A 27,302-nucleotide genomic window follows, 5' to 3' on the forward strand; every position below is an offset into this window, starting at 1 on the left:
GAGTGAGGTGTAGCTGATCTCGCTGGTAAAAAATTAGCAACAGCAGCTGCCAAAGGATATACAAGGGGTACATCCTCCTAAGTAACCTAGAAGAGACAGCGTAAATGACCGAAAACTCGGAGCACCAAGTGCCCCCTTGATCTTGATTCAAAGTCGTCCCATCTTCCACTCTCTCTCCTGCCTTAAACCAACCCCCCATCTAGTTCTCCAAATCCCTTCGAAGTTGACATTTGTCCTGGGCCTCGAGTCACGTGTATATAGCAGGAAGATGATGTGTGACAAAACAGGCTTCTGAGATGTGCCCTCAAGGTCCCCTTAATGAATTAGGTAAAAGGGAAGCTATTGTTACCCGAAGAGAAACATTACCTAGAATTCCTGGGCACAGTCTGGCAATATCCCTTTGCACCCCACTATGAGAAGGAATAGGACAGAATGCTCATTTGGTCATTCTAGCAAGACTCTACCACACACAATCTCCAAAGGATCCTTTATTGACCAGAGTAGGATCACCGTTTATATACATACATACATATATACACACACACACACATACACACACACACATACATACACACATACATATATATGTATATAAACAAACAGGCAAAGTTTGATGGCATGGCATTAGAGGAATCCCTTAACCCACCACCCTGACCTCCCCCACAAAAAAAAAAAAAGACACCAAACCCACCAGGTTTCCATCAATATGGAAGGGGAAGGGCTCATCATTCCCTCTCACACTCCCTTCAGGACAGAGGAAGGAAAAGGGGTTCCCAGTGCCAATCCTACCCCCCATAAATCAACAGGGATTCTTTAAAAGAAAAAAAACAAACCAAGGAAAACATTTAAATATGAAAAACAAACAGGTGTATGAGGGAGTCACAGGGTTCAGGGAGAAAAAGGAATAGGTTTTTGCAGGTCAGAGAGGAAAGATGTTCTCCAGCCTTCACATAGGTCCAGGGGCCTGGGGTCCAAGGCTCACATAGTGAGTTTGCAGTGACACAGTTCTTTGTAGATCTGCCGACGAAGTTTGGGCATGTCCTGCTGTGTGAAGCTGAAGGGCTGAGACAGGGCCAGGTACTTGCAATACTGGGTATGAAGTAAAAAAGGGACAGTGAGGGCAACAAGGGAAAAACTTGAGAAAATGCCTAACAGGAAATAACTGTGGTTGTAGTCAATTAAAGATCTCTTCTGAACTCAAGAACATGGGGATCAAATGTAATCAATATTCCAAATCCCAAAATGGAAGGTAGGCCACAGAGAAAAGGCTGAATGGAACACAGTCCTTCTGTGCTTTATAAGGCAGTAGGGGTACTCAGAGGCAGCCTTCTGTCACTCCCACTGTTTGAAATGACAGAATCCAGGGGAGAGGACGGTAATATGGTCTATCTACTGGCTCACCTGCAATACGAAGGCACCACAGTCACTGTCATTATTTTGTCTGGCCACATTCTAGTAGGGAGAAAAAGAACACATGAATCTTGCCTGGATGCTCTTCCCTCCCACACTCTTAAGTACCATACTGGTTTACTTACCATCTTGAAGTAACCCTTCCAGCCTTGATGGAAATCTAGCCGATCCTTCTTCACTGCCTCAGCCTGTAGGTACTTAGCAATATGCTGGATTGGTATAAGAATATAAGCAACAGTTATGTAATGTTTTAAGGTTCTAAAACACATACACTATCTCATGTCATGTTCAAAACCATAGTTATTATTATCCCCATTTTAGGTTATAAGATTTGTAACAGAATAGTCACACAGTGTCAAATAGTCAAAAAAAAGGAAATAATACTTTAAGTTCTCCTTTCTACTAACCATATCCTTCAGTCTCTCCATATCAGTAGCCAGAGGCTATGTCCCCTAAAGTCCCCTCCCCCTAGTTCTTGCCCAGAATTAGGGTCATGTCATATTTCCCTTACCTTGGGACATCTTCGGTTGAGGGTACGCTGTGAGTCAAAATAAGTGATGGTCCGCTGCCTCACATCCACAGAAATGAGTGACCAGTGTACTTCCAGGTGGATAGGGATCAGTAGGAGTTCCTTATTGAAGATATCCACCTAGGAAAAGGCAATGGAATGTGCAATAAGCCCCAGAAGGAGAGCTGGAGAAGTACTGCCTGCCATCGCATTGGTTCTGTGGTTCGACCCCGTCTGCCACCACCCAGCAACGCTGCCTTGGGTATTTGATGGTGAGGTAAGGGTTTGGGGACCTGGACATCTGGGTTACAGGAAGGAATGACCTGAATGCCCAGATCTCCCTGAGCTGCTGCACCTCCCCCCACCCCCAACCCCAGGCCTGGGCCTTTTGAGGTTTTGTAGCGATGAGATATATGGCAGTGAACTAAGACACACAATGTGGGGACCAATGGTCCATCCTGCTAACCATGGAAGGGATCTAGTCTTTCGCAGGGAATCTTTGGGGAAGATCAGAAGGATGAAGAATGGGCGAAAGGGATAATGAGAAACATAATTACTCCTTCTAAAAAAGTGAAGAATATGATTGGTAGATGAAGAGAAGAATTCTGAACTCACATTTTTGGTCCACCTTTTCACACCATCATAACCCCTGGTACGCAGCTTATCATAGAAGAAACTGTTGAAGAAATGAACCTGTCGAAATGACACAAGAGCCAGCTAGAGTTAGATAAAGTGCCTAGGTCCCTAATACGTGATCCATCAGACAGTCCTTATTCCCTCTCAAGAGATCTAGGCAGATGGTCTTTAAGTGCTAAAATTTTCCTTCCCCTTCTCCTGCATCCAATTTCCCAACATCTACCCTCTGTCATTCACCACCCTTTAATCCTTGGACCTTTGGAGAACCAAGGGCCAGGATCCCTAATTCCATCCTTATCTCACTTGGAAGTAGAGAAGGAAAAAAAGTGGAAATACTTTCCTCACTTTTTTCTCTTTCCTCAATTAATCCTTATGTCAAGAAATGAGGGGAGTGAAGAGTATGGGAGCATCTTCAATTGTTTCAGAGTCTACCATAGGCATTCTCCCTAAATAAATAGGGAACCCTTGTAATACACGGTTGATGGCCTTCAGAAACACTTATGGACCACTTGTAGCACTGAATAACTGATACATACATAACACTTCAGGTTGATTAAAAAGATCGTTTATATACATTGTCTCTTTTGATCCTAAGAACACAGTGAGCTAAACAAACACTACAGGCATTCCCCCATTTTACAGATAAATAAGCTTCATTTCAGAGGTTAAATGACTTACTCACATTCGCACAACTAGGAAGGGCAAGAGATATAAGTCCTAGTCGTTCATACCTCAAGTCCAATAGTTCTGTCCATTTTTTCCACTATACCTTGCTTGTCTTCCCCAAAAACAGGAGATTTATGAGGTTTTCAGAGCAGACATCTGGAGACTTCCCACTCTCCCAGACTTGGACAGGTTTACCTCTAATCCCCTTCCAATGCCAGTCTCCTCCTCCTCTGCCCATACCACATATTCTAGAGCCTATAGCAGGATCATCCTTCCTGGTCCTTGGAAAGGAAGGACAGGTGGTTGGCCTCTTAACACAGCCTCCTGGTCACTGGCTCCTTAACAAAGAGGAAGAATGAGGGAGTCTTCTGCTGGTGGTGCATGTCCTCTTCCCTGCCCATGAAGCAGGGCTGAAGGTGTTCTAGGCTAAAGTATACCTCCTTCCTCTCCTCCACCCCTCCCCCACCTTCTTTGAAGGGAGCCCTCTTGTAATCAGGCCACCAGCTGCCAAGTGGAAAGACCCAGGTGTCAGCTGCTGTACCAATACCTTCAGCCCACCTCTCTCTCCTATCCTACCTTTGAGCCTCAAGTACCTCCAGTTGCTCCCATGCAAATGGATGAGCAAAGGACCTTTACCCCACTTGAATTAGAAGGTAAATTCCACGCAGAGGATGTAATTATTGAAGGTAAAAACCCCACTGAAACAGAGCTTAAAACTCAGCTATTTGGCATAAGGTAGAATGCTAGACTTGGATTCAGGAAGACTACAGTTCGAATCCTACCTCAGATACTTTACTAGCTGTGTGACCCTAAATCATTTAAACTCTCTCATCCTCAGTTTCCTCCTCTAAAAAATGTGTCTAATAACAGCACAAATCTAGAGTGGATGTGAGGATTAAACGAGATTAACATATGTAAAGCAATTTGCACACTTTAAAATGCTATGTAAACAGACTTATTGTTGTAGCTACAATTATCATTCTCCAAAGTAAATGTTTTAGAGGTGCCTGAACTGACACCAAGAGAACCAATGAAGATGAAGAAAACCTCTAAGTGATTGGGGGAGGGGGTACAGGAGGGAGAAGCAGTACTCTTGGGAGGAAGTTCAAGGGGAACTTTTAAAGGGAAAAATTACCCTTTATCTTCCACTTTTCACACAATTCACCTAAAAGTCAACCTTTGACCCGTTTTCCCCAAAGTTTCTCTTTTCAGGCTGTCTAATCTTCACCTCCTCCACAGCTCCTGGAGCTACCATTTCTCCCAGTCCCTTCCCTTTTCCGAGCGGCTTCTGTTAAGAGCTCAGCTTTCAACTTAAGTCTTAAAAGGCTGCAAATGTTAAGGATAACAGGGCTGAGAGTTAAGATGGGAGGTTACTGACAGGGAGATATTAAAGCCATTCCCTAATTAGGCCTCTTAAACATGTACTTCATCCATTAGTTACCTACCAGTGCCTGCCTTCCCTTTGGGGACTCAGGAATCTAATTTCCATTGAAATAAACCTGTTCCCAGAGCTATGTACGGAGAAAGAATAGCCCAAATGTGGGAAAACGTTAGGTACCAATGTTTGCAGCTCGCCCCGCCCCAATCAGTAGACATGCTTCAAAAGAACTAGTCCCCAAGGGGGCAGCAGCTTTGGAGTCTGAGCACCTGGATTAGAGTCCCAACTCCGCCACTTATTCTACTTTCCAGACTTTGTTGTTGGGCCCCAGTTTCTTCACCTGCAAAATGAGGTGGGTGGACCCAATAACCTTTGAAGGTCCCCCTGCTATTCAGTCTTTTCAGTAGTGTCTGACTCTTCATTGGGGTTTTCTTGGCAGAGATACTGGAGTGGTTTGCCATTTCCTTCTCCAGCTCATTTCATAGATGGGGAAAGGGAGGCAAACAGAGTGAAGTGACTTGCCCAGGGTCACACAGCTAGTAAGTGTCAGAGGCCTGACTTCCAGGCCTAGCACCCTAATTGCTCTATCCTTTGCACCACCTTAAAGGTCCCATCCTGCCTTAAACCTGCAGTTCTTTGACAGAAGCATTAAGGAGTGCCTTCCAGAGCTATTTTTGCCTGCTAAAAAGTAGGACCCTTACCCCCTACTCAAATGCTCCTCTACCACTATTTCAAAGGCCTATGATCACTCCCCTCTTTTCAACTTTTGTCCATTCCAACTCCAGGCTCATCTTAGAGCTGAAGGCATTTGGTCCATCCTACCTTTTCTGGGACAGTGTCCATTACTAAGTCTCCATACATATTCATCACCTTTGGGAGATAAGATTAAAGGGGAAAATGACTTTAGAAGAGATTAAAAAAAAGTCCTAGAAACATGTCCTTCCTCCCCCAGTACAGATGGAAGACAGCTAGACCTGGCCCCTCCCCTTTTATAGAAGATTCTATCCAAGGAACTGAGGTATCCTATTTATTACTTCCTGACTTTCCTCCCCTCAGAAATCACAGAATCTCATGGATGGAATGGATCTCAGAGACCATCTAGTCCAACCTGTATCCTGCCCCAGGTCCTCACCCAATTCTATCCCTCACCTGGTCATTAAGCCAGTTCTGCCCGTACAAGGTCCCCAGGTCATCCATGGTCAGCACGTGCCGCTTATAGGCCACACGAAAGCCTCTCACCATAGCATTGCCTGGCATACGCTGGTATGACTGGATCAGCTGCTGAACTAACCCTTTTCTGGTAAGGTCCAAGGATTGGTGACACAAGAAGAATGAGACAGGCAGAAAAGTGCCAGGCAACACAAGATCCCTCCCCTCCCACACCTCTCTTTCAACATCGCCTGCAGGTTCTATTCCCTTTAAGGGCCCAAGCAGTCAGCCTTTGGTTCCCTCCCCATCCCCATGGGCAAACAATATCTTTCCCCCCTTCTAGTGCCCACCTAAAGACACAGCAATTTAATCTGCAAGCATTACTTAGTGATATTGCAAAGGGCAGATCCTGAGACTCACCTAGAAGGTGTGGAGAACTCTTGCTGGAAAATGTCCTCAAGTTTCTCTACCACTTCATCTGTGCTAAGAGGAATGAGGCTGCCATAGGTCTGAAGGAATTCATCTAGGATGCCTAGGAAAGAAGGGGAGAAGGGGCTAAGTTGATTGGGCCTCTGGACTCCACTCTGAAAGGTACATGGAAAACACCAGAACTTGGAAGAAAAAGGGGACATCTTGGTAAAGCCAAGGGTCCCAGGGTATCTCCTTACTCTGTACACAGGTCACATGCTCCTCCCGAAGGGGGCTGTGCTGCCCAGCCTTTTCTCCGGGACGCTCCTCAGCAGGTCCTAATTCAGATCCTTGGAACAGCTCTTGGGCAGTTCGGTCTCCAATGCTGCATACATTACTGATAAGGATGCTAGCATCAGGAGGTGCCAGGCCCAGCTCCCCATCCAGTCCAGGGGTTCCCCCAAAGCCATTGGGCAGAGAGCATGGAAGGAGACCTGCATGGTAAAGGAGAAAATTGGGGCAAGAGAGATAGGGTTGGGGTAAACAGCAGGTGGACCAAAGTGAGAAAAGCCAAGAAGTTACAGGTTGGAAGAACAAAAGTAATTAGCAAAGACAGACAGTCAGCCAGTGGAAAAGACCGAGGAAAAGGAAATGAAAAGGAACTGGGGAAAGCTGCAGGGAAGCCCAGGGATGGGAAGTGAGCTGAAACAATCTCTTCTCTTTCATATAAGGGTACACAAAACTGGTTATTCCCCTCCTTCAAAGGGTGTTTTCTTTCCACTCCAAAATGCCTTTCCTTCCCAGCAAACTTATTCAATAACCTCCATTTAACCACCCTCGGATCCAGCCCGGACTTTCTGCATAGCCTGTTTCCCAGGTCTCACCCAGACAAAATGTGAGATATTACTGCATTCCCTACCATCTCTGATTCCTATGCTAGCATCCACCTTTTCTATCCTCTAGGCCCCACGCAGTCTCACAACTCATCCATGACTCAATTGAGTACTTAATAAATGCTTTTCTTTCATTCAAACATCCTATTCCTGAGGATCACCACTGTCCAGAAGTTATTCCAGGCATTCTGATTCTGGTTTCCCAGCCCTCAAGTCCATGACATCTTGCTCTGTTTAATCCTCTTCTGTCCTACCTACCTGCATCACCCTCCAGAGGCTGGGGGGACCTCTGGGTCCACTCATGTCCATCTTCCTCCTGAGATGACCCACTGGGCAATGTGGGAGATCCCCTAACCCCTTCTTCAGCCATCAGTGCCCCTAAAAGCCCCAGCCCAGCTTGGGGAGGTCCTCTTGGTGAGTCAAGCCTGCAGCTGGGGGATGTGGCAGGAGGGGCTGCTCCTCCTTCCCGGGGAGGGAGGAGGTTCTTGGGGTGTGGAGGGCCTCGCCGCCGGCCCCTCAGTCGACCCCACAGCTTCCAGTGGAATGTCAAGGAGGAGCTCTTAGAGTACAGCAGCATTCGAAAGGCTCTCATAGCTCGTCGGCGACGCTGAGAACAAGCTCTACGGGATGGAGGACGGGAAGGCCGGGGATGCTGAGGTGTTCCTAGGGGGCCCCAGCCTGAGGGAAGTCCCCAGGCCACCACCTCCTCCTCCTCCTCTTCTTCATCATCCTCATTATCCTCTTCACTGGCTGAAGCATCGAATGAGGGCCGAGGGGTAGGGAGTCGATGGGCAGGAACTGTGGTCCCGGTCCCCGTGTCTGGCCCAAACCCCCCACCTGACTTTAATGGTGGTTTAGGAGGGGGAGGCCAACGGAGGCGCTCTCGACGGGGAGATGGAAAGATGGGGGATGTTCCAGGGGTGGCTGGCCTCCAGGGCCGATTCCCTTGGAAAGTCTCTTTCATCTTCAAGGAACCTTCAGGAAGAGAGAGAGAAGTCACTGTCTAGTACCTTGCCCTTTGCCTTTCCCAGCTAACATTTTCTTCAAAGACAAAAATGTCCTCTCCATATTTGAGTCATAGTTTAAGATTTACAATAAAATACCTTCCTCACAATCCTGTGAGATAGAAAGCTGGGAAAAATCAAAAGCAAGACACATGGGAGGCAAAACTCCATATGTAACAAGACAGACAAGGGCCCAAGATTACCCTGTCCTTCACATCTCCAAAACAGGCAGTCGACTTGGCTGTGAAATTTCTAATCAACATTTAAACTAATTATTCGTTATCTAGACTTATTTCAAATAGGAAATATTGTTCAAAAAAAGTGATTAAGGCCACCACTGCTGAAACAGCTTTCCATCTATGCAGGGGTTTCTCCCTCAAATGTGGGCCCCACCCCTCTGGAAAGAGCAAACTCTAATTTTTACTCTTGAAAGGGCCCCCATTCCAAGCCTTCCATCATATAGCCTCTCTACTTCAACTTTCACTTCCTCTTCTCAGTCCTTTCTCCCCTCAAACCTAGCCCTTTAAACAAGGGGAACTTAGCTCAGGCCACGGTAGTTACAGTGGTGGTGATGGTGTAGGATCTTGGGACTCCTATTATTCACCTACAAACAAGTTTCTCTGGCTGGTATAATAACATAAAGTATAGTCTCTCAAGTATATTGCAGGCATCATTAATAGGTAGGATAGAATTCTAAGGGAATGACCACGTTGAAAAATTCTACCTCTGAGACTTAAGGGGGTCAATGTCCTCAAAAAGATGAATACAACGGAGAATAAAGTTAACAGGTGACTATATCAGGAAGCAGAGGTAAAATGTGAAACTTTTGAAGAGATAAAACTATTTCTCTTTGGGATGGAAAAGGGAATTGGAGCTAGGATAAAATACTAAAATTGGTTTAATGAGAGAGGATTTTGAATGACTCTAAAGAAAGGAAATCAGGTCCTAAGATAGGAAATAACCCGAATTATTGGGGGGGTGGGGGTGGGGCAGATGGGAGAAAAATATCCCAGAGCAGATAAAATACAAACAAGCGAAAAAACAGCCTGAAGCCTCCCAGTTCCTATATCCATCCCTTCTCTTTGCCACTCTTTCCATCATCCCCTCTGACCCTCCAGGGCTTCATCTTCAAGCTCCATACCGTTTCTGGCCGCCATCACCAGCCCCCTCCCCCAGCTCCTTTTTTTCAAAGCCTAAAAACGTTTCATTCTCTGGACACCGGGAATCCCTAAAAGTCCGCTGGGTGGGGGCCAGGAGAAGGGGGTGGGGGAGGGGCGGGGAGGTTAAGCTGGTTGAGCTCTACCTGAGGGGAAAGGAAGATGGGGGTGGGAAGCACGGGGAGAGCTCATTCTGGTGGCGGGGGATGGGAACGGAGCGGGGGGATCCTATCCTCGATTTGGGGGGGGGAGGCTTGCGCTCCACCTCGACCTCACATCTCACCCTGGAAAGAGGCAGGAGCCCCTCCAGCACGGGTGTGGTTTGCGCTGAGCATTCGGAGAGGGGAGGGGTCTCGCGGCCGGGTCCTCACCGAAGGAGCAGGAAGGGGAGCTGGAGGAGTAACGGGGAGGGAGAAGGAGGTGGGCCCAGGCGTCTCAGGCTCCCCGGCTCATCCTGGTGGCAGCTTTTTCTTCTCCCTCCTGTCGCCTACGGGACTTAGCGCTTCGCCTCCTCTGCTCGGGCTCACGTTCCTCGGCTTTGCAACAACCGCCGCCTCCTTCGCTCCCACCACCGCTACCTTTCCCCTTTCCTTCTTTTCCCTATTTTTTCCTCCTCCTCTCCCCCCCCCTTTCCCCTCACCGTCTCTCCTCTCCTCTCCTCTCTTCTCTACTCTCCTCTCCTCTCCCCTCCCCTCCCGTCCCCTCCCCTCCCGCGAGCCCCTGGGCCACCGGGACTAAAACGGCGCTGGATTAATACGTCACCACCCACCGGAGCGCAAGCGCAAAAGTCCTTCACCTCTCAAAAGATACCCCGCCAGCCCCAGGGCCTGGTCCCGCCCTCTTCTCTACCAGCATCCTCCGACCCGCCGCGGTCCACTCCCGCGCCGGCACTAGACTGCGCGTGCGCCTCTGGGACCCCGCCCACTTCTCAACAGGCCCCTTACTCCCCTCCCCCACCCACTTCTGTTCGAGTCCCAACCGCCGATTCCTGGTAGGGGAGGGGAGAGGAGCGGATTGTGCTGGGACGCCCTGGGCCTCCAGCCTCTGGGTCAAACTGTGGTTTGAAGGAAGGAGTTCCCCAGGCAGCAGCTCGGGGTTGGCGCCGGGGTCAGGCGGGGTCAAACAGTATGGGAGAGTGCGGGGCACCCCTAGGAGAAGATGTAGAGAGAGCCAAAGCCCTCCCTTTACAGGGCGTAGTGAGAGGCGAGCGATTCGGGTAGGGATGTATCTGGACACGTGGCATCGAGCCCAACAGCATTCCGAGTAAATGTTTTATTTACTGAATGAGTGAACGAAGAGGACAGGAAGAGGATGACAGGAGTAAGGCACGGACCAGCTGTCCCGCGAGATGAAGCGGTTCACTAGGCAATCCCTACAATCTTTTTCCGGCTTTGACATTGAGTGGTTTTGTGAAGCGTGCCTAGGACGGCTTGAGGGATGAGGCGAATGAGATAACGTGACCGTGTGTAAAGCACTCTAATAAGGCACAGTGAACAGAACGCCTTGTGGCGGGGCTGAGTTAATGGGATATAGGGACAGAAAGTACCGTGTTTAGGAGATAATTAAGGACGATGCCGTTGGTTGGGTTGGGGGAGATTAGGAAGCACGTGATGCATTTGGAGAAACAATCGGAGCAGACTGCTACATTCACTTTTATTTGATTCATATTCAGGCTGCGAGACGGATAAACAGAAAAGGAGAGAGAGAATGGCTGCGGGGGCCAGGCAAGGTTTAGATGTGGTAGGAAGGCTACCCGGTTGCCTTCACATAGGAGGTAAAGTCTCATGAGGGATATGATGGAGCATCGTGCCAGAAGAGCAAAAAAGACAATAAATGAAGTATCTGAGGCAAGGAATGTGCTATGGAAGGATAAAGGGGGAGGCCAGTTAATATGCCTGTGTGAGTTCGCATGAGTTACCTGAACGTCTTTGGACTCAAGTTTCCTTATTTGTAAAAATCTTCTGGCTCTAATGTCTGTAATTCTCTGACATGGCCAGGTGTATAATTTTATGCCAGTAGAATCTTAGGATCACAGAATTAGATCTTTGAGATTATCTAGTTGAGTCCTTCCATTTTACAGATGAGAAAACTGAGGTCAAAGGGTATAACTGCTTAATAAATTCTTTTGTAATACGGATGATAAAATATGGAGTGAATAAATCTAAGAATGGTATACAAGGTGAAAAATGAGGCATTACAAAATGTGTAAGGAATGGACTCTGAAGTCAGGAATTATGGAACATGGGAAACTAGGAATATATTTAATATTTTGGAGTGAGGTGTTGTGGAGTTAAGGTGGGATGAGAAGGTAATGTCCCTAACCTGCCACTAGGCGGTACTGCTGCTGTGGAAGAATTCCAGTGGTACAAGCTAGGTTGAAGAGTAGGATGTCATAAAGAATTGGGGTCTGGAAGGTGATAAGGAGATCAGGTCCATTATCCTTCCACCCCAAGTTTGTCCATAGGAGTTGGGAGAAAAGAGGGAAGAATAGAAGGAAAAAGGACAGGGGAGAAAATTAGGTTAAAATTAGGAAGTAATCTCTGTTCTAAAGTACCAACCCTCTGCCTAGTCGACCCTTTGGCTATCTTGAGCATGTATATGTTCACCGCTTTTCTCTATGCTCAAAGTTTCACCAAACCCAGGAAAGTGCCATGGGGAGTGAGATCAAGTTTGGCTCCTGCTCGAGGAATTGTGAGACTCAATGTGTCCCCTTGGTATAGCTGGAACACACCTGAGAAGGGGAGAAAGACATTTCAGAGAACCATATATCCCTTTCAAGGACCCAGATATCTTATCATCACTTTCCTCCTCTTTAGTCCCTGGCTCTCTATATCCCAGCACCTATTTGTCTTACTCCACCCCCCACTTTTTCCTACTTTTGCAGAGCCTCAGGTAATCACTCCAGCCCTCAGTTTTCCATCACACACCCCAGATACCCTCATTTTTCGCTTCACAGTCGGCATTCCGCCTCCCCACATCCCTCCTAAGACCCAGGAGTTTTGCCCCAGCTCACCCTTCTGAGCCTTCATCTTTGCCCCCTCACCTGCAGTGTAGCAGCTGTTATAGGCCTGGTGGAGGTTGGAGGGCATGCTACAGACACATCGGGATAGGATCTCCCTTCCTTGCCCCTCCCGATATACCACCTGACCCATGGTGAAAGTTACATCATGAAACAGCACCTGGCAGATAAGGGAGTAGTAGGGAGAGCAAAAAGGCCATTAAAGAAGGGAAGCAGTACCTTGTGGCTTCTGAGTCACCCAAGAAGGGAAAGAGGTAGACCTTCTACCATAATACAGGAAGTAGAAAAGAAGGGTCCTCTATGTTCTGATCTCAGCAGGGGGGCTGGGATATAGTGACTCTGATCCCAAGGGATCAGAGGAATTCTGAGGAATGTGATGGAGAACAGGTGACCTTGTAAGGCCATGGGCGAGGGGTCCTTATGGCATTTTATTCCTTTATGAAAGAGGTTATTAAACTGATAGACTTCAGGGTATCAATGAACTTAGATGGGAAAAAATTACATTTTTATTTCAACTTAATTTCCTTTGTGATCCTATGTATTTTATCTTATGTATTTAAAACATTCAGAGAAAGGCTTTCAAGGGCTCCACCAAACTGCCAAAGAGGTACATGACCGAAAAAAAAAAAGGTTCAGAACCGCTGCTATGGGATCAAAGTATCTCAGAGACTACCTGGCTGTACAGGAGATACACTCCAGTCTCCCGGACTCCAACAACATGTCCTTGTGGTTCCAGACCTCCACCATGCCTCAGTGCTGGCTCCCACATTATCTCTGTCACATCAGAATCCTCTGGAGGTAAGGGGTGGTGTGGCTATCAGAAGGACTCCCTACTCTGTACCCTGAGATTTCATACTGACTAAGGCTTTCCCACCCACAGCTTCCGCGCCCCTTGGGGACCCATGGATCCATCCCCTTGACCCCAGTTTTCCCTGCCTCCTTAAGCCATCAACCAAAATGACACTCACCTCTGGAGGTACTGTTAATGGGAATAAGATGCAGAACTGAACGTTTTCCTAAGGGAGAAAAAGGGGTGCTTTCAGCTGGATCACCTACTCCTCCTTGCCCTGAACTCTAGCCCCACTCCTCAACCTTAAAACAGGGGCCAATCCCCATGGTCTTTGTTTCTTCCCCATGAAGTCTCACTCTTGTGCTGATGTTCATGGGTGAGGACTTCTCTCTTCTTTCTAAACATTTCCTCATCCTTCAAAGTTTCCAGTGCATCAGTGCCCTGCTTATAGAAAAGAGAATCAGGATTAAACTGAATCCCTGGGGTCCTGCCCCATCAAATTTCTCCTTCTTCCTCACCCCTCAAGCAGAGCCTGCCCTCTGAGTCACATCTGGCTCCAAGTGTTCAGCTGGATGGCTGTATTCCAGCATCTGCTAGATTGGATAAGCTTTTACCGAAAACCTGGACTTTCCCCTAGCTTCCAAACCAGAGTGCTTCCCCAGTACCACACTTTAGGGTTAAGAGTTCAGAGTGTAATGGGGCATGAAAAGGCAGCGATTAACCAACTGCCAACTGCACAGGGATTCAGTTCACCCCAGTCCCATTTTTCCAGTGTCCTTCCTTTTTCCCTCACTCACCTGCTTGTGGAGGATCAGCAAGGGCTGCCTATTTCCCCTCTGGTGAGACCCTCCATTCCCTTTCAGCTGGGCCACCTCTCTCCTCAGGGTCTGGAGTTCTGCTTGCTGGGTTAGTAGTGCCACCATACAGGCTGCCACCCCCAGGGCTGTCCCCCAACTCAACCAAAGGGAAACCGATAGTGCCGGGTCCCGGCTTGGACCCCCTATTTGCCCAGGGAGGGGCCTGGGAGACAGCAAAGAGGGAGACATGACTAGCCTGAGGACCCTGCCAGCAGCTGTGTGACACAACAGAGGGTGGCGGAGGTGGGGGGGAGAGATAGAAAGGAGGAAGAAAGTTACGCAAGGGAAAAGTAAAAGGGAACTTGAAAAAAGAGGGAGGAGGAAAGAAGATATTGTCCTATTTCTCAGGTGCCCCCAAAATTGGACCTACTAATCACCTCAAAATGCACCCCACAAACACACCTACTTCACAACCCCAAGAGGAGAAAGAATGGGTATCAGTCTCCCAGGCAATGAAAGGATGGTTGCCGACAGACATACCACACAGCAATACCCAGGGAGAATGGACTGAAGGGGAGGGACGGAGGGGTGGGGGCAGCTCCAGAGATGGGGGAGGGAGACTTAGAGTTGAAGAAGAGAGTTTTGTGGATGGATAGAATCCCTCATCTGAGCAGTGGAAAAACAGCTTTTATGGGTCGGGGAAGAGATGAGGTGGGGATAAGTTTAACACCGGAGGATGATGGGGGAGGGAGGAGGTCAGGACTTGGAAGCAATAAACTGGCCCAAGTTCTGGGGTTATGGCTAGGACGGGTGTGTTGGAACATGTCCTGTTACTCCCTGTGCTGAACTTGGCAAGCAATTGACTTCCTGTTTCCAGAGAAAAGTTCTTAAAAGAGGCTACCAGAAAGAAACGACACTGAAGTAGCCCAACCAGAATCTCCCTCCTCTGGACAAGGTGATCAGTCTTCCCAAGGGCATCTTGTCTGCTGGCCTAAGCCCCCCCACACCCCCCCACCCCCTCCTATCCCTGTTCTGAAACCAAAAAACTCAGTCAGATCTCACTCTCCTCCCGGTGCCAACACCTGCCGCACTTACTGGAGGCGGCCAGGAGGAAGTCCTGCCCCACCTATCTCAAGGGATTCCCCCTCCAGAAGGAAACAGGCTTAATAGGTAAATGAAGCAAAGTTCTGTTGTACCTTAGCCAGAGGACTCATTTCTCTCTCATAGTTTGGGTTCTGGGTAATGGAAAATGCTCTGGATTTAGAGTTGGAAGACCTGGGTTCAAATCCTGTCAGTCATTTATTCCTTGTATGACTCTAGAAAGCCACCGTCCTTGCTGGTTTCATTTATAAAATGAAGACATTGAACTAGGTGGTCTATAGGTCCCTTTTAAAGTCCTATGATCCTCACTTCAGGCAGCATGGTTTCTGCTCTTGGGACTTAGAACAACCTAAGCTTATACCTCTTCCAGCCCCTTCAACCTTCAGGAATCTCTATGTCCTCCCTCCTCCCTCCAAAGCACCCCATTTTCCTCAAACCCTCATTCCCTTCAAGTACTGCTCTGGTCCCTAAACCGCCCCTCCCACCCCTATACCCTATCAAACAGAGGCTGTCACTTTACCTTTTTAATATCCATTACCAAGAATTCATTTCAATAATAAAAATATCTTTTTAAAAATCCACAGGGATTTAGCAGGGAAGAGAATAGTCTTTTATCTTCTACCCCTCAATTTTGGAACCCACCCTACCTCCCCACAAGTCTCCTTAGCTTCCCCACACCCCACCCCAGTCTCTCTGCTTTTCAGGTCCAGTACCCCTGTGTGAGAAGTAGGTCTTCCAGGGCCCCATCCAGGCATTTAGACTTTTCCAAACACATTGCTTCCACAAGGAAGGCAAGGTAGGATAGAAGGTTGAGGGCTCCAGGACTGGAACTGAGTGGTAGGAGTATGGGGGAAGGCTGAAGGTAGAACAGTTAAAGTTATCGGGGTAACAGAGGACCAGAACTGAGCAGTAGGGGTATGGAGGGGAAAGGGTCATGGGGAAGGGGAAAAGCCAGGGCAGGCCAAGTGCAGTAGGACAAATGTTGGGAGTGGTTTGGGTGTAACTGATAAGGAGATAGGAGCAAATTAATTAATGAAAGCCTGGAGATGGGAGGGTCTGAGTTATAAGAAGTTAGGGTTAGGAGAAACAGTGCTGTGAGGAATTGGGGGAGGGAAAGACAAAGTTGTAGGGCCTGATTAAAGGGAGGAACAGTGTTATTTGGGGGAGGAGCAAGAAGAGAGATGGAGAGAGCTTTTCCTGGAGTCTAGGAAAGCAGTTTTGGGGTTAAGGAGCATCACTGCACTTGGAAGAGTCCAAAGTAGGTAAGGAAGGGGGCAGCCTTGAGGTGGGCCAAGGGGAGAGTGCGGATCTTCAGGGAGACTCCTGGCCGTAGGAGCAGTAGCCCTGACACTTGGCAGAGCCTGAGTTGTGGGCCTGGGGAGCTGGCTGCTGTGGCTGAGAACTCTTCCAGGCAGCGCAGAGCCAAGGAACCATCCACAAGCAAGTCCAGCTTCAGGTATACAGCCTTCCCCTCATCAAAGTGTACCTAGGAGGGGATATAAGAGGGCAAAAGAGTGCAGGTGGAATCTAGACCTTCAGCTCCCCATTAGCTCTATACCCACCCCAGCCTTCTAGCAACTTGGGCATTGTATCCTCCCCAGGCCTCCACTCTTCTGTCTTTGGCTTCCTCCTTCCCTCCCCTGCCCATCCTTTCCACCTTAAGTTTCGGTTCCCATCAGGGACCTCACCTGACAGTACAGGTAGTAGAGGCCAGCCCTCATTACTGTAAATTCTGCGTTCTTGGCATCATAACTGAGTGGATTGGTGCTGTTGATCTTGGCCTCCTCCCAGCCACTCACTGTCCCATCCAGACCTGTATAAAGACACACACTTGATGGGCTGGGGGAGGAGAGAGAGGATCCTTTCATAAGCCTCTCCATCTTTCTTTTATACTCCCAATAATAATTGATAAGCTTCAGTCCATGATATGCAGAGACCTATGCAAAAGGAAATAGAAGATTCCACACAAAAATCTTCACCCTTGGAATCCCAAGAACATTCCTGTTCTTTGTGGAACTTACTCTATAGTTGGGAAGTTAAAACACATGGAAAAAAATGACAAACACCACTGTATAGGCAAGGACAAAATGGCACAATTTTAATGCAAGATGAATATGTAAGCAACAGAAAAAAACAATACCAAAAATGAGGCTAATCAGGGAAAACTTCTTGGCGGAGGTGAGTTTTGAACTGGGTTTTGAAGGAGGACGTAGACTAGTAGAAAAAGAGGAGGAACTGGGGTAATGAGCCATTTGATGGTAGAATCTTGAAGGCTGGGCTGAAGTGTTTGGATTGGACACAAAGGACAGTGTTCAGAAGCATTTATTGATTTCTTACTATGTATTTCACAATGTGCTAAATGCTATGAGTAATACAAATGAAAGAAATGGAAAAGTGCCATTGTGTACAAAAATATAGTAGCTTTTTTCATAGTGGCCCCAAACTAGAAACCAAGGGGGTGCCTACTTATTAGGTAATGAATGGCTAAACAAATTATGGCATTTAAATGTGATGGAATACTATTGTGCTGTAAAAAAACGACAAACTGTTTCAGAGGAAACTGAGTCCTCTACGAACAGATGCAGAATGAAGAGAGAAGAACAGTAATATAAAGAAAATGAGTCAGTTTTAGTTGAGTTTGCTATAACTACAGGCTAACAGTTTGAAATGTTGCTAGGCAGATGGTGATATGGAACTGAAGCTCAGGAGAGAGACTAAGGCTGGACATATAGATCTCCATAGAATCATCCACATAGGGATGATAACTGAACTCATAAGATCCTCAAGTAACATAGCATGGAGAAAATAAGAGGTCCTGGGACAGGGTTTTGGGGAACACATACAGTTTGATTTGGATGAAGATTCTGCAGAGGAATCCGAGCAATGACTAGGCAGGTAGGAGAACCAAGAAAGCACAGGTGTAATGAAAACCCAGGGAGGAAAGAGCACTCAGGAGGAGGAGATGAACAAGGAGATGTACAGAGAGGTCAAGGATGAGGATGGAGGAAAGGCCATTAGATGTGGGATCATCAGTGACTTTTGAGAAAGAGCAGTGTTTCAGTGAAATGATGTCAGAAGCTAGACTGAGGAAAGCTTATAAGAAAATGAAAAGAGAGAAATGGAAGCACAGAGTACAAAGCTTTTTTCAAGTACAGCTCAGAATGGAAGGAGAAATAAAACAATATCTAGCAGGGATGGTAGGATCAAGCAAAGTTTCTCCCCCTTAAGGATGGGGTAAACAGGCATATTTGTGGGCAAAAGAGAAGGAATCAGTAGATAGAGATTAAAGATCAGAAAGAAAGTAGAGGTGATAGTAGGGGCCATCTGCTGAAGACAGGAGGGGATTTTATCAGGGGTGTGTGTTGAAGGATTGAATTGGCTAGGAGAAAGGCCATCTTCTCCTCAGAGCCTGGAGTAAAGAGACAGTGGGGGAATGATGTCATAGGGATGTGAAATGAAATGAAGAATAGTGGGAACCCTCAGGGAAAGGCCTCAGTTTTCTTGATGAAGTATGGGTTGAGGTTTTTAGCTAAAACAATGGTAGAAAAGGATGCTGTGGGGAAGCTTAAGGAGAGCCTTCTTCAAACAAGGAGGTTTGGAACAGCCACGGTGGGGAATGGAATAGAGAACTGATTAGGGAGGAATAGGATTACTTCGCTACAGCGAGAGTCCAGTTGGAGTCAGATAACAAATTTGTGGTAGATTCAATCAGTGTAATTTCATGACTTTTTCAGTAGTAACTAAAAACAAAGGAGGCAGATGTCAACAATAATCAAGGGCTGGGATTTAGCAAGGGATTTGATGAAAAGAGGATAGTGTAGAGTTTAACTGGTTCATCAAGGCATTGGAATTGGGAAGATTGTAGCCAACGTAAGGATGATGGCCTGGGAGAATAATAAAGGGTGGAGATCGTGGTAGGGATAAAGAATAGGGTTAGTAGTCATAAAATATAAGAAAAGATAGGATGATTAAAAAGACAAAGAATTCGTGAATGTGGAAGTGGAACATTTGTGGGTGATGTCAAGATTAAGGGTATGTAGGGTAAATGAGGTGAGGTGGAGGAGTAGGTCATGGGAATTGAGTAGAATGAGGAACTCTCTCCACCAGACCACCTGGGCATTTGAAGTGCACAGGGGATAGAGCCATGGACCTTGAGTCAGGAAGACCTGGGTTCAACTTTATGCTCAGATACTTAGTAGCGGTGTGACTCAGTTTTCTTATCTGTAAAATAGGGATAATGATAGCACCTACCTCCCAAGATTGTTATGCGGATAAAATGAGGCAAGATTTATAAAGCCATGTGACTGGGAAATTAGGTTATTTCAGGGAAAATAAATATTTACGTTGAAGGCCTGTAGTGTAATGATCCAGGGGTTGGGACTTGAGTTAGGCCTTGAAGGATGGATGAGAAGAAGGAAGAGGGAAAGAAGGCAACTGAGGTAGGAGAGAAGCTTAAAAGTTGGAATGAGAATGGCATGTCAAAGGGCAGCCTCAAAAACCTACCAAGCAGGGTCAAAGGATATGAACAGGCAGTTTTCAGAGGAAGAAATTAAAGCTATCTATAGGCATATGAAAAAATGCTCTGGATCACTACTGATTAGAGAAATGCAAATCAAAACAACTCTTAGATACCACATCTCTCCTGTCAGATTGGCTAAAATAACAAAACAGGAGAATGATAAATGCTGGAAAGGATGTGGGGAAATTGGAACATTGTTGCATTGCTGGTGGAGTTGTGAGCTGATCCAGCCATTTTGGAGAGCAGTTTGGAACTATGCCCTAAGGGCTATAGAAATGTTCATACCCTTTGACCCAGCAATACCACTTCTAGGGTTGTATCCCAAAGAAATCACACAAGAGGGGAAGGGACCCATATGTACAAAGATATTTATAGTGGCTCTTTTTGTGGTAGCCAAGAATTGGAAATCAAAGGGATGCCCATCAATTGGGGAATGGCTGAACAAGCTGTGGTATATGAAGGTGATGGAATACTATTGTGCCATAAGAAATGGGGATGATGCAGACTTCATAACAACCTGGAAAAACCTACACGACATAATGCTGAGTGAGCGGAGCAGAGCCAGGAGAATGTTGTGCACAGCCACAGATATATGGATTCCGTGAGGACCAACCCTGACATACTGCGCTTCTTTCAGCAACCTAAAGGGGCAAGGACAATTCCAGGGGACTCACGATGGAGAATGCTATCTTCATCCAGAGAAAGAACTGCGAAGTTTGAATATAGATCGAGGCGCACTACATGCTCGCCTTTTTTGCTTCTTTTTTGTTTTTGTTTTTGGGTTTTTTTTTTTTTTTGGTTCTGTTTCTTCTTTCTCATGATTCATTCCATTGGTCAAAATTCTTCTCCACGACTTGACTAGTGCATAAATTAATTCAATGCGAAGTTATACATGACAGTTATATGAGATTCCATGCCGTCTTGGGGAGGGAGGGGGGAGGGAGGGGAGAAAAACTGGAACTCAAAACTATGTAGAACCGTGTGTGGTAAACTAAAAATAAATAAAGAAATTTAAAAAAAAAAAAAAACCTACCAAGCAGGAACAGTGAGTTCATGAGACACCACTATGGATTCATGAGCGACATGACAGTGATTGAATATAAATAAAGCAATTCTAATAGCTGTGTGTGTTTTCAAGAGGCAAATCACTTCAGCAAATCAAAATGGCAAGAACGTCTGTACAGCACTCAATACAGCAGTCTTTATTAAATAATCTGTGCAAAGGTTAGGTCACAGGGGAGAGGGCCGTAGATGAAGTTGGGAGAAATGACTTCCGATTTCAGTGGAGTCTTCCCCTCTACTTAATGACCATGAGCAAACCACTTGGCCAACCCTGACCCTTAGGTTTCTTATTTATAAGCTGTAGTTCTTACCTCACTAGACTTTTGTGAGAGTCAAATGAGGTTAAATATGCAAAGTGCTTTGCAAATCTTAAGGTGCTATATGTTTATCAGTTCATTCATTTTCAGTCACATCCAACTCTTCCTGACTCCATTTGGGGTTTTCTTGGCAAAGAGAGAGTGGTTTGCCCTTTGCTTCTTCAGCTCATTTCACACATGAAGAAATTGAGGTAAACAAGGTAAAGTGCCTTGCCCAGGGGTCACACAACTAGTAAGTGTCCAAGGCCAGATTTGAACTCAGAAAGATGTGTCTTTGTGACTCCAGGCCCAAGAGTCCATCTGCTTCGGCATCTAGCTGCTTCATGGTTGTTATTACTGATGTATGTCATTGGCCACTCTCTGCAGGATCCTCTCCATTTCTTTCTCTCATGCCCCTCAACACTATAGGCCCAGAGGAGGATTTGATCTTCTCCTTGCTCCCCATTGCTACTTCCAGACCATTCTTTTGCCACCATCATTCGACAACTTCTCCTTCTTTGAAGTTCATGCCTTTCCTCTCTATTGCCTGAAATGATTCCTTGTTCCAATTATTGGTAATCTATCTCCAGATCATTCTCCTTTCTTTCTCAAGAAGTTCAGTACCTGGTCCACAATCTTCCTTCCATCCTCAAACCTGGCCCTCAAACTTTGGGACTTCAGTTTACACAGTGGTGCTCCCTTTAACGTCTTGGTGTCCTGTTTCATCAACTTTGTCACCTTAGTGACCCATGGAGATGGCTATACCTTAGATCCCTCCTTGACCTTGAACTTTGAAATTCTTTTCTCTAGTCATAACTTCCTATTCTTCCATTCTTAGCCACTGTTCCACTTCTTTTAAACCTATTCGTTGTACTTACCATGACCTCTAGTCCCTTCACTCGGTCCTGTTCTGCCAGTCTCTCACCCCTGCTCTGGCTTCATTTTCCTCTATTTTCAGACCAGCCCACAGGGTTGACCAGCTTAAGTATGCACTATTATCTACTATGCCACCTCAGCCAGTTGCTGCTCAGACCTGACCAAACCCCAATCTTGGGTGACTTTTACCAATCATTTTCTCTACTTGAGTGCTGCTGAATACTGCTAGAGGAAGTCACAAAACTGGGCCAACTGGGCCCAACAGAAGTTCATGTTATTTCATCACAACTGTACCCTCATTGCTTCATGGCAGTTTTTATTCTTCCCCAATGGACTCTGTCACACTTCCCAAAGGGGCTATTCCAAACCTTCTCTCCTTAAGCTGCCTATCCCACTCCATCTCTGTCAGCAAAGAACTTCCCATTCTACTTTACTGGACAAAACAGTATCATCTGTCATGGGCTCTCTCCTCTCACTGACTTTACATTTCAGGGGACTACCCATGATGGGAACTCTCCAAAGTCTATCTCCTGGAGCACCATCCTTAGAATCAGGGAATTCTAGGGTTTGGCTTGTCTGGAGCTCTGACAGGAAGTGCTGAGATTGCCCCTCAGGTGGCAGAGATATGTGCTCTGCCCTCTTTTCAACCTGCTTCTTTGGCCTGTCTCTCCCAGGATATCTGGAAGACTCCAGTGAGATGGGGGGTGGAGGGAGGGTCCTCTGTGCATTCCTGTGTTGGACTGGGAAGTCTGGGTTGATGGTTGCTAATGTCCTCTCAATTGTAAAATTTGATGGCTTCATCCTGCTTAACCTCTCTGTAGCTTTCAATATAGTGGCTACTATACTCGCTCCTCCCTAGGCTTCTGTGAAATCATTCTCTCCTGGTTCTCCTTCTACCTGTTGGATCACCAGATCATCCCCCATGTCGCACTCACTAACACTGAGCACCTCCCTCTTGAAGTTGTCTCCTTTCTTCCCTTCCAAGATACTTACACCATAGTTCTTATCTTACTTTCTGTGAGTTCTAACCTAGGGCTTCTTCTCTGTATAAACTCCCTTGGCGATCTCATCAGATTCCATAAACTCCATTATCTCCATATAAATGACTCCCAAATCTCTCTCTCTAGCCCTAATAACATTCCTGAACTCCATTCTTGTATTGACCATTGTCTGCTGGACGCGTTCACCTGGATGACTTGTTATCTTTCTATATGCTTGGCACTTGCTAGGCCTACAAAATAAGGATAAGACAGTCTTTACCTTTCTATATAATTGAAGAGATAAGGCTATCGCTGCTCCCCTCCCCTATAACAATTAAGATGATTATATAATTAAGTGCTAAATGTTGTGGTATAGATTATGTGTCTACATGAGGAGATCAATGTGGGCTGAAATAAACAAGAAAGGCTTCATGGAAGAGGTAAAATTTGAGTTAGACTTTGAATAATAGGTGAGAATTGGCTAAACAAGAGTGAATGAGATGTGCTTGTGGCCTGTTTAGAGGAAAGGGTTTTTATTGGGAAATAAGGTTAGAAACACTAAAGCTGTTGCCTGTGTTCCCCGGTGGGGAACAAAGAGCCATCCAAAGATCCTGAGGAAAGATGGGACATAATGAAAGTGGGGTTTATGAAATAGTTTGGTAGAGATGGCTAGTATGGTTTGGAGGGACAGCCCAGAGTAGAAGCAAGCCTCCTTACTGTGTAATAAATTAGGCTTTGGGACCTATGTTGGGGATGGGACAGTAGAGAGAAAAGGACATAAAAGAAAACTCAAAGGTGACTAACTGGATATGGATGAGAAGTCTTGGAAAGTGAAATTCCCTTCTCTGACCACATTTCTTTTGTTCCCATACTACTTTCAGACAAGTTTTTAATCTTCACTTTGACTTGCATTTTCTCACTGGCTCCTTATTTTCCCAATCCATCATCCTTATTCTGGCTTTACTTGCCTCCCTACCTACACTGTACCCAATGTACAAGCTTCAAACCTCAAAAGGAAATCTCTTGACTTCATAAGCCCTCTCCCCTACTCTCCTCTCTCCCTCAAAATCTCTTTGTACTATATCATCCCTCCCTCTATGTCAATGACCCAAAAGTATCCCTTCATTTTGTCAAATTTAACTTTCACCCATGTTCTTGTCTCCTATCCCCTCCTGCCTCCTCTGGGACCTATTATTCCTTCTGTTGTCTATTTCGGTCTCTCTCTCTCTTGACTAGTTCCTTCCATTCTGCCTACAAACATTCTCAAGTCTCCCTTATCATTAAACAAATTTTACTTGACTTTGTCATCCCTTCAAAATATGGTCTTATTCTTCTTCATTTCACTATCAAATTTCTAAAAAGAGTAGTCTGCATTCAGTGCCTTAGTTTCCTCACTACTCTTTCCCTTTTTTTTAAAAAACCCTTTATAATTTGGCTTTCACCACCTACCGCTCCAATCAAAATGTTCTCTCCAAGTAACTTCTTTAGTGACCACCTAATCACCAAGTCCAATGGCCTTTTTTCAGTCTTTGTCTATAGCACTTGACGTTATCTCCTTCTTGAAGTTGTCTCCTTTCTTGGCTTCCAAGACACTTCGACCATAGTTCTTATCTTACTTTCTGTGAGTTCTGACTTCTGTTTCTTTCAGTGTCCTTCAGTGACTTCTCCTACAAGTAGACATTCCCTAAGGTTTTGTCCTTGACCTTTTTCTTTTCTCCCTGTCTGTCTGAAATCTGCTTCGTTCTTTTTTTCCTCCAATTTTATTTTCAGTTCCAAATTCTCTTCTTTACTCCTCCCTTCTCCAACCCATGGAGAAGGCAAGAAAAACAAAACCCCTTACAAATATGTATAGTCAAAACAAATTACCACATTAGCCATTTCCAAAAACAGAAAGAAAGAGAAAAATAGGCTTCAATGGGTACTCTGAATCCATCAGCTCTTTATCTGGATGGAAATAGATAGCATGTTTGAGCAGGAGTCTTTTGGAACTGTGGTTTGGTCACTGTGTGGTTGATGCTTAGTCTCTCCCCAGCCTACCCTCACCAGAGTCACAGCCTTCAAAGTCAATTATCTTTACAATACTGTTGTTACAGTGTTCTGGTTCTGCTCATTTCATTTTGCATCAGCTCATGAAGTCTTCCCAGGTTTTTCTGAAACCATCCCTTTCATCATTTCTTACAGTACAATAATCTCATTCTTTGTGTAAATGGTTTACACATCTATGTCTCCAGCCCAACTTCATTTCTAAACTCCAGAACATAATTTCCAACTAGCTGCTGAATATCTCTGCCTAGATATCTAGCCAGCACCTCAAACTCAGTGTGTCCCAGTATGATCGGATCTCCCACAAACCAGCTCCTGCTGACTTCTCTATTAGAGCCACTATTCTCCTAGTTACTAGTCAAAACCTTGGAGCTACATTCTTTCCACAGCCAATCAATGTCTAAGTCTTGAGAATAAAGGAGACATGGACAAACAAAAGGAATCTCCACTCCCTTTTGGGAATTCAGTACCTACAACCCTTTGACAATTTCTGCCCCTCATTCCCTCCCCCCCCATCTATCCATTCTGTCCATTTCTATGCTCACTACTCTACTGTAAAACATACAGCCTGGCATTCAAGGCCTTTCACCAAGGAGTGGAGGCTGGGAGGTTGGAGGAATTGGGCAGAAAGCCAAAAGCTGAAAGAGACTGATCCTGTATAACTTCAAGAAACAGCACAGAAGGTGGGGTCCATCACTTACCAGCCTGAGCTCCGTCCAGCCCTGCTTTTGCACGAACTACAAAACACAAGGATATTATTACTTAAGGAAAAGAGTTCTTGATTCAGTTTCCCCAACACTACTACCAACTCAGGCATACCCTTCCCACTGTTCCTATCTCACCTTCATAGTGGGCTGCATTCGCTTTTCGAGTCCGAGTTTTATGACCCTTTACAGCTAAAAATAAAGAAAAGACAGATGAACAAAGGCATTCTTTTCTGGGTACCCACAGGTCTGATTTCCCCAGGCTCTACTATCTTTCTGGCATTCAGACCTTCACCCCAGGCCCAACCAGTTCTTATCTTATTCACCAGCCCCTACTCCCCCTCTCAGAACACACTGTTCTTCTCTATCTCCTTCTCACCACCTCCATATCTTGTTCATAGTTGATATCCGGGATGAAGCAAGCCTGGAATGGTGGGACACTCACCACGGGGAAGACGTACTCTTCTCTTCAGGGTAGGAGCTAGATTCTGGTTTTGGGAAATCATTTGCTGGGGAAAGTAAGTGCAGATATGAACCAGAACCTTGGCCTATGTAGCCCCAGCCCAATATCAAACCAAAGAGATACACAGGTTAAGAAAAACAGACAGTATGAGAGAAACCGACAAAGTTTGTGGCTGAGTGTAGAGATAATTAGAGATAAAGCCAGGGACAAACATTGCAACAGAATTTCAAAGCTGTTGGAGAAAGAGAGACGTCTAATCCAACCAGCTTATTTTACAGATGAACCCACTGAGGCCAGGGGTGGGAAAATGACTTTCCCAAAGGTCATTCAGAAAGTGAGCCTGGACTCGGAAAGCACCATGTTTCCCCTAGGATATTTCAACTTTAGGAAAGATTGAGTCTTTCACTACATTTTTTAAAAATGTGGCTTGGGGTAAAGCGTAGACTGGGTCTGCTCCCAGGTTTTCCTCCCTTTCCAGGATCCAGAAGTGTGTGCCTCTTAGGAATCCAGGATTGCTCTGCCCTTAAACCAGATTCAGGGCTGCAGAGACACTCAGAATGAGTCACAGAGCGGCAGGAAAAGAAATAGAACAAATAATGACACGGGGAGATAGATCTCACACAAATAAACATACTCACCATCACTGCCTTAGCCTCCTTCTCCTCCACCATCTCTTGCTGGGCTGGGTCCTACAGAGGGGACAGGGGACATTACATGGGAAATAAACCCTCTCCCTCCTCCACCTGATTCCTCACCCCTGGCTCCTCACTTCCTTCCAACTAAGTTCGATGCTTCATTTTCCTCCTGTGTTTCTTCGACCAGTTCTGTCTAGTATTCTCACCCTGGCCCGTCCAAGTACTCCTCTATTCCCAGGGCAAAAGGGATCTCACCTGGGAGAATGGGGATGCCTGGGTCCCCAAGCTGATAACCACTAGCAGGAGGCCGAAACAGGCAAGAGAGAGGCCCAGGGCCAGAACCAGGGTGGGTAGCAGGGCGGTGCCCAGCTCCCCCCTTCTCCCTTTCCGCCTCTGGCTCCTACGGGTGGCCATGGGGGTGGGGGGCTGTGCTTCACAGCGGCCCCCCCCCCACCCCCAATCAGGACCGGAGGGAATGGGGGAGGGGGAAGTGGGAGGGAGCAGGCTGGAAAGAGGGAGGGGCAAGGGAAACGGGAGGGAGGAGGGGGGATGAGGGACAGGAAGCGGACATGTGTTAAAAACGGAGAAAGCTTGTTAGAGAATGCTTGTTTTTATATGAAATGGAGCTCAGTACATGTTTGCCTTTTTTTTTAGATCCCTGATTAAAGAGTGCATAAAACAATGATGAATATAAAATAAAGAATACTGTTTGTGTGGGTGTGAAACTGCCCCAGAGAGCATAAATCTGATCAGAGTATGTGCCAAACAGAGATTAACTTGTTTGTTAAACAGAACTGAGTTATGTGAC

At 46.1% G+C, this 27,302-nt stretch overlaps 2 protein-coding genes across 3 annotated transcripts; both read right to left on the bottom strand.

Annotated features, from left to right (window-relative positions):
- Positions 1-473: 473 nt before the first annotated feature.
- Positions 474-9,964, bottom strand: SENP3 (SUMO specific peptidase 3). Of its 2 annotated transcripts, none has more exons than XM_036766602.1 (11): positions 9,581-9,964; positions 7,307-8,023; positions 6,416-6,649; positions 6,168-6,279; positions 5,748-5,895; positions 5,421-5,468; positions 2,534-2,611; positions 1,922-2,059; positions 1,536-1,619; positions 1,402-1,452; positions 474-1,089 (listed from the first exon to the last, which is right to left on the bottom strand). In XM_036766602.1, exons 2-11 carry the CDS (start codon positions 8,010-8,012, stop codon positions 979-981), a joined length of 1,710 nt encoding a protein of 569 aa, XP_036622497.1. In that variant the 5' UTR covers positions 8,013-8,023; positions 9,581-9,964; the 3' UTR covers positions 474-978. The 2 variants fall into 2 exon arrangements, with proteins under 2 accessions (XP_036622497.1, XP_036622496.1); XM_036766601.1 differs by having other exon boundaries at positions 9,493-9,814.
- Positions 9,965-10,600: 636 nt separating this feature from the next.
- On the bottom strand, positions 10,601-26,961 carry LOC118857937. Its single transcript, XM_036768397.1, has 14 exons — positions 26,750-26,961; positions 26,498-26,548; positions 25,842-25,905; positions 25,535-25,588; positions 25,394-25,429; positions 16,605-16,729; positions 16,155-16,402; positions 15,688-15,772; positions 13,816-14,241; positions 13,375-13,459; positions 13,197-13,244; positions 12,902-13,020; positions 12,253-12,388; positions 10,601-11,940 (listed from the first exon to the last, which is right to left on the bottom strand). The coding sequence occupies exons 1-14, from the start codon at positions 26,906-26,908 to the stop codon at positions 11,831-11,833; spliced, it is 1,746 nt and encodes a 581-aa protein (XP_036624292.1). The 5' UTR covers positions 26,909-26,961; the 3' UTR covers positions 10,601-11,830.
- Positions 26,962-27,302: the final 341 nt, after the last annotated feature.

The sequence above is a fragment of the Trichosurus vulpecula genome, chromosome 7 (assembly GCF_011100635.1).
Source record: "Trichosurus vulpecula isolate mTriVul1 chromosome 7, mTriVul1.pri, whole genome shotgun sequence".
Classification (NCBI taxonomy): Eukaryota; Metazoa; Chordata; class Mammalia; order Diprotodontia; family Phalangeridae; genus Trichosurus; species Trichosurus vulpecula.

Coding starts and splice junctions, on each gene's coding strand:
- SENP3 (XM_036766601.1), bottom strand. CDS start 9,544: ATGCTCAGCGCAAACCACACCCGTGCTGGAGGGGCTCCTGCCTCTTTC. Junction 8,024..9,492: donor GGCTCCTGCCTCTTTCCAGG/GTGAGATGTGAG, acceptor CTCTTCCTGAAG/GTTCCTTGAAGATGAAAGAG. Junction 5,469..5,747: donor AGAACTGGCTTAATGACCAG/GTGAGGGATAGA, acceptor TATCTCCCAAAG/GTGATGAATATGTATGGAGA.
- LOC118857937 (XM_036768397.1), bottom strand. CDS start 26,908: ATGGCCACCCGTAGGAGCCAGAGGCGGAAAGGGAGAAGGGGGGAGCTG. Junction 25,906..26,497: donor AGGAGGCTAAGGCAGTGATG/GTGAGTATGTTT, acceptor TACTTTCCCCAG/CAAATGATTTCCCAAAACCA. Junction 25,589..25,841: donor AAGAGTACGTCTTCCCCGTG/GTGAGTGTCCCA, acceptor CTTTATTTTTAG/CTGTAAAGGGTCATAAAACT.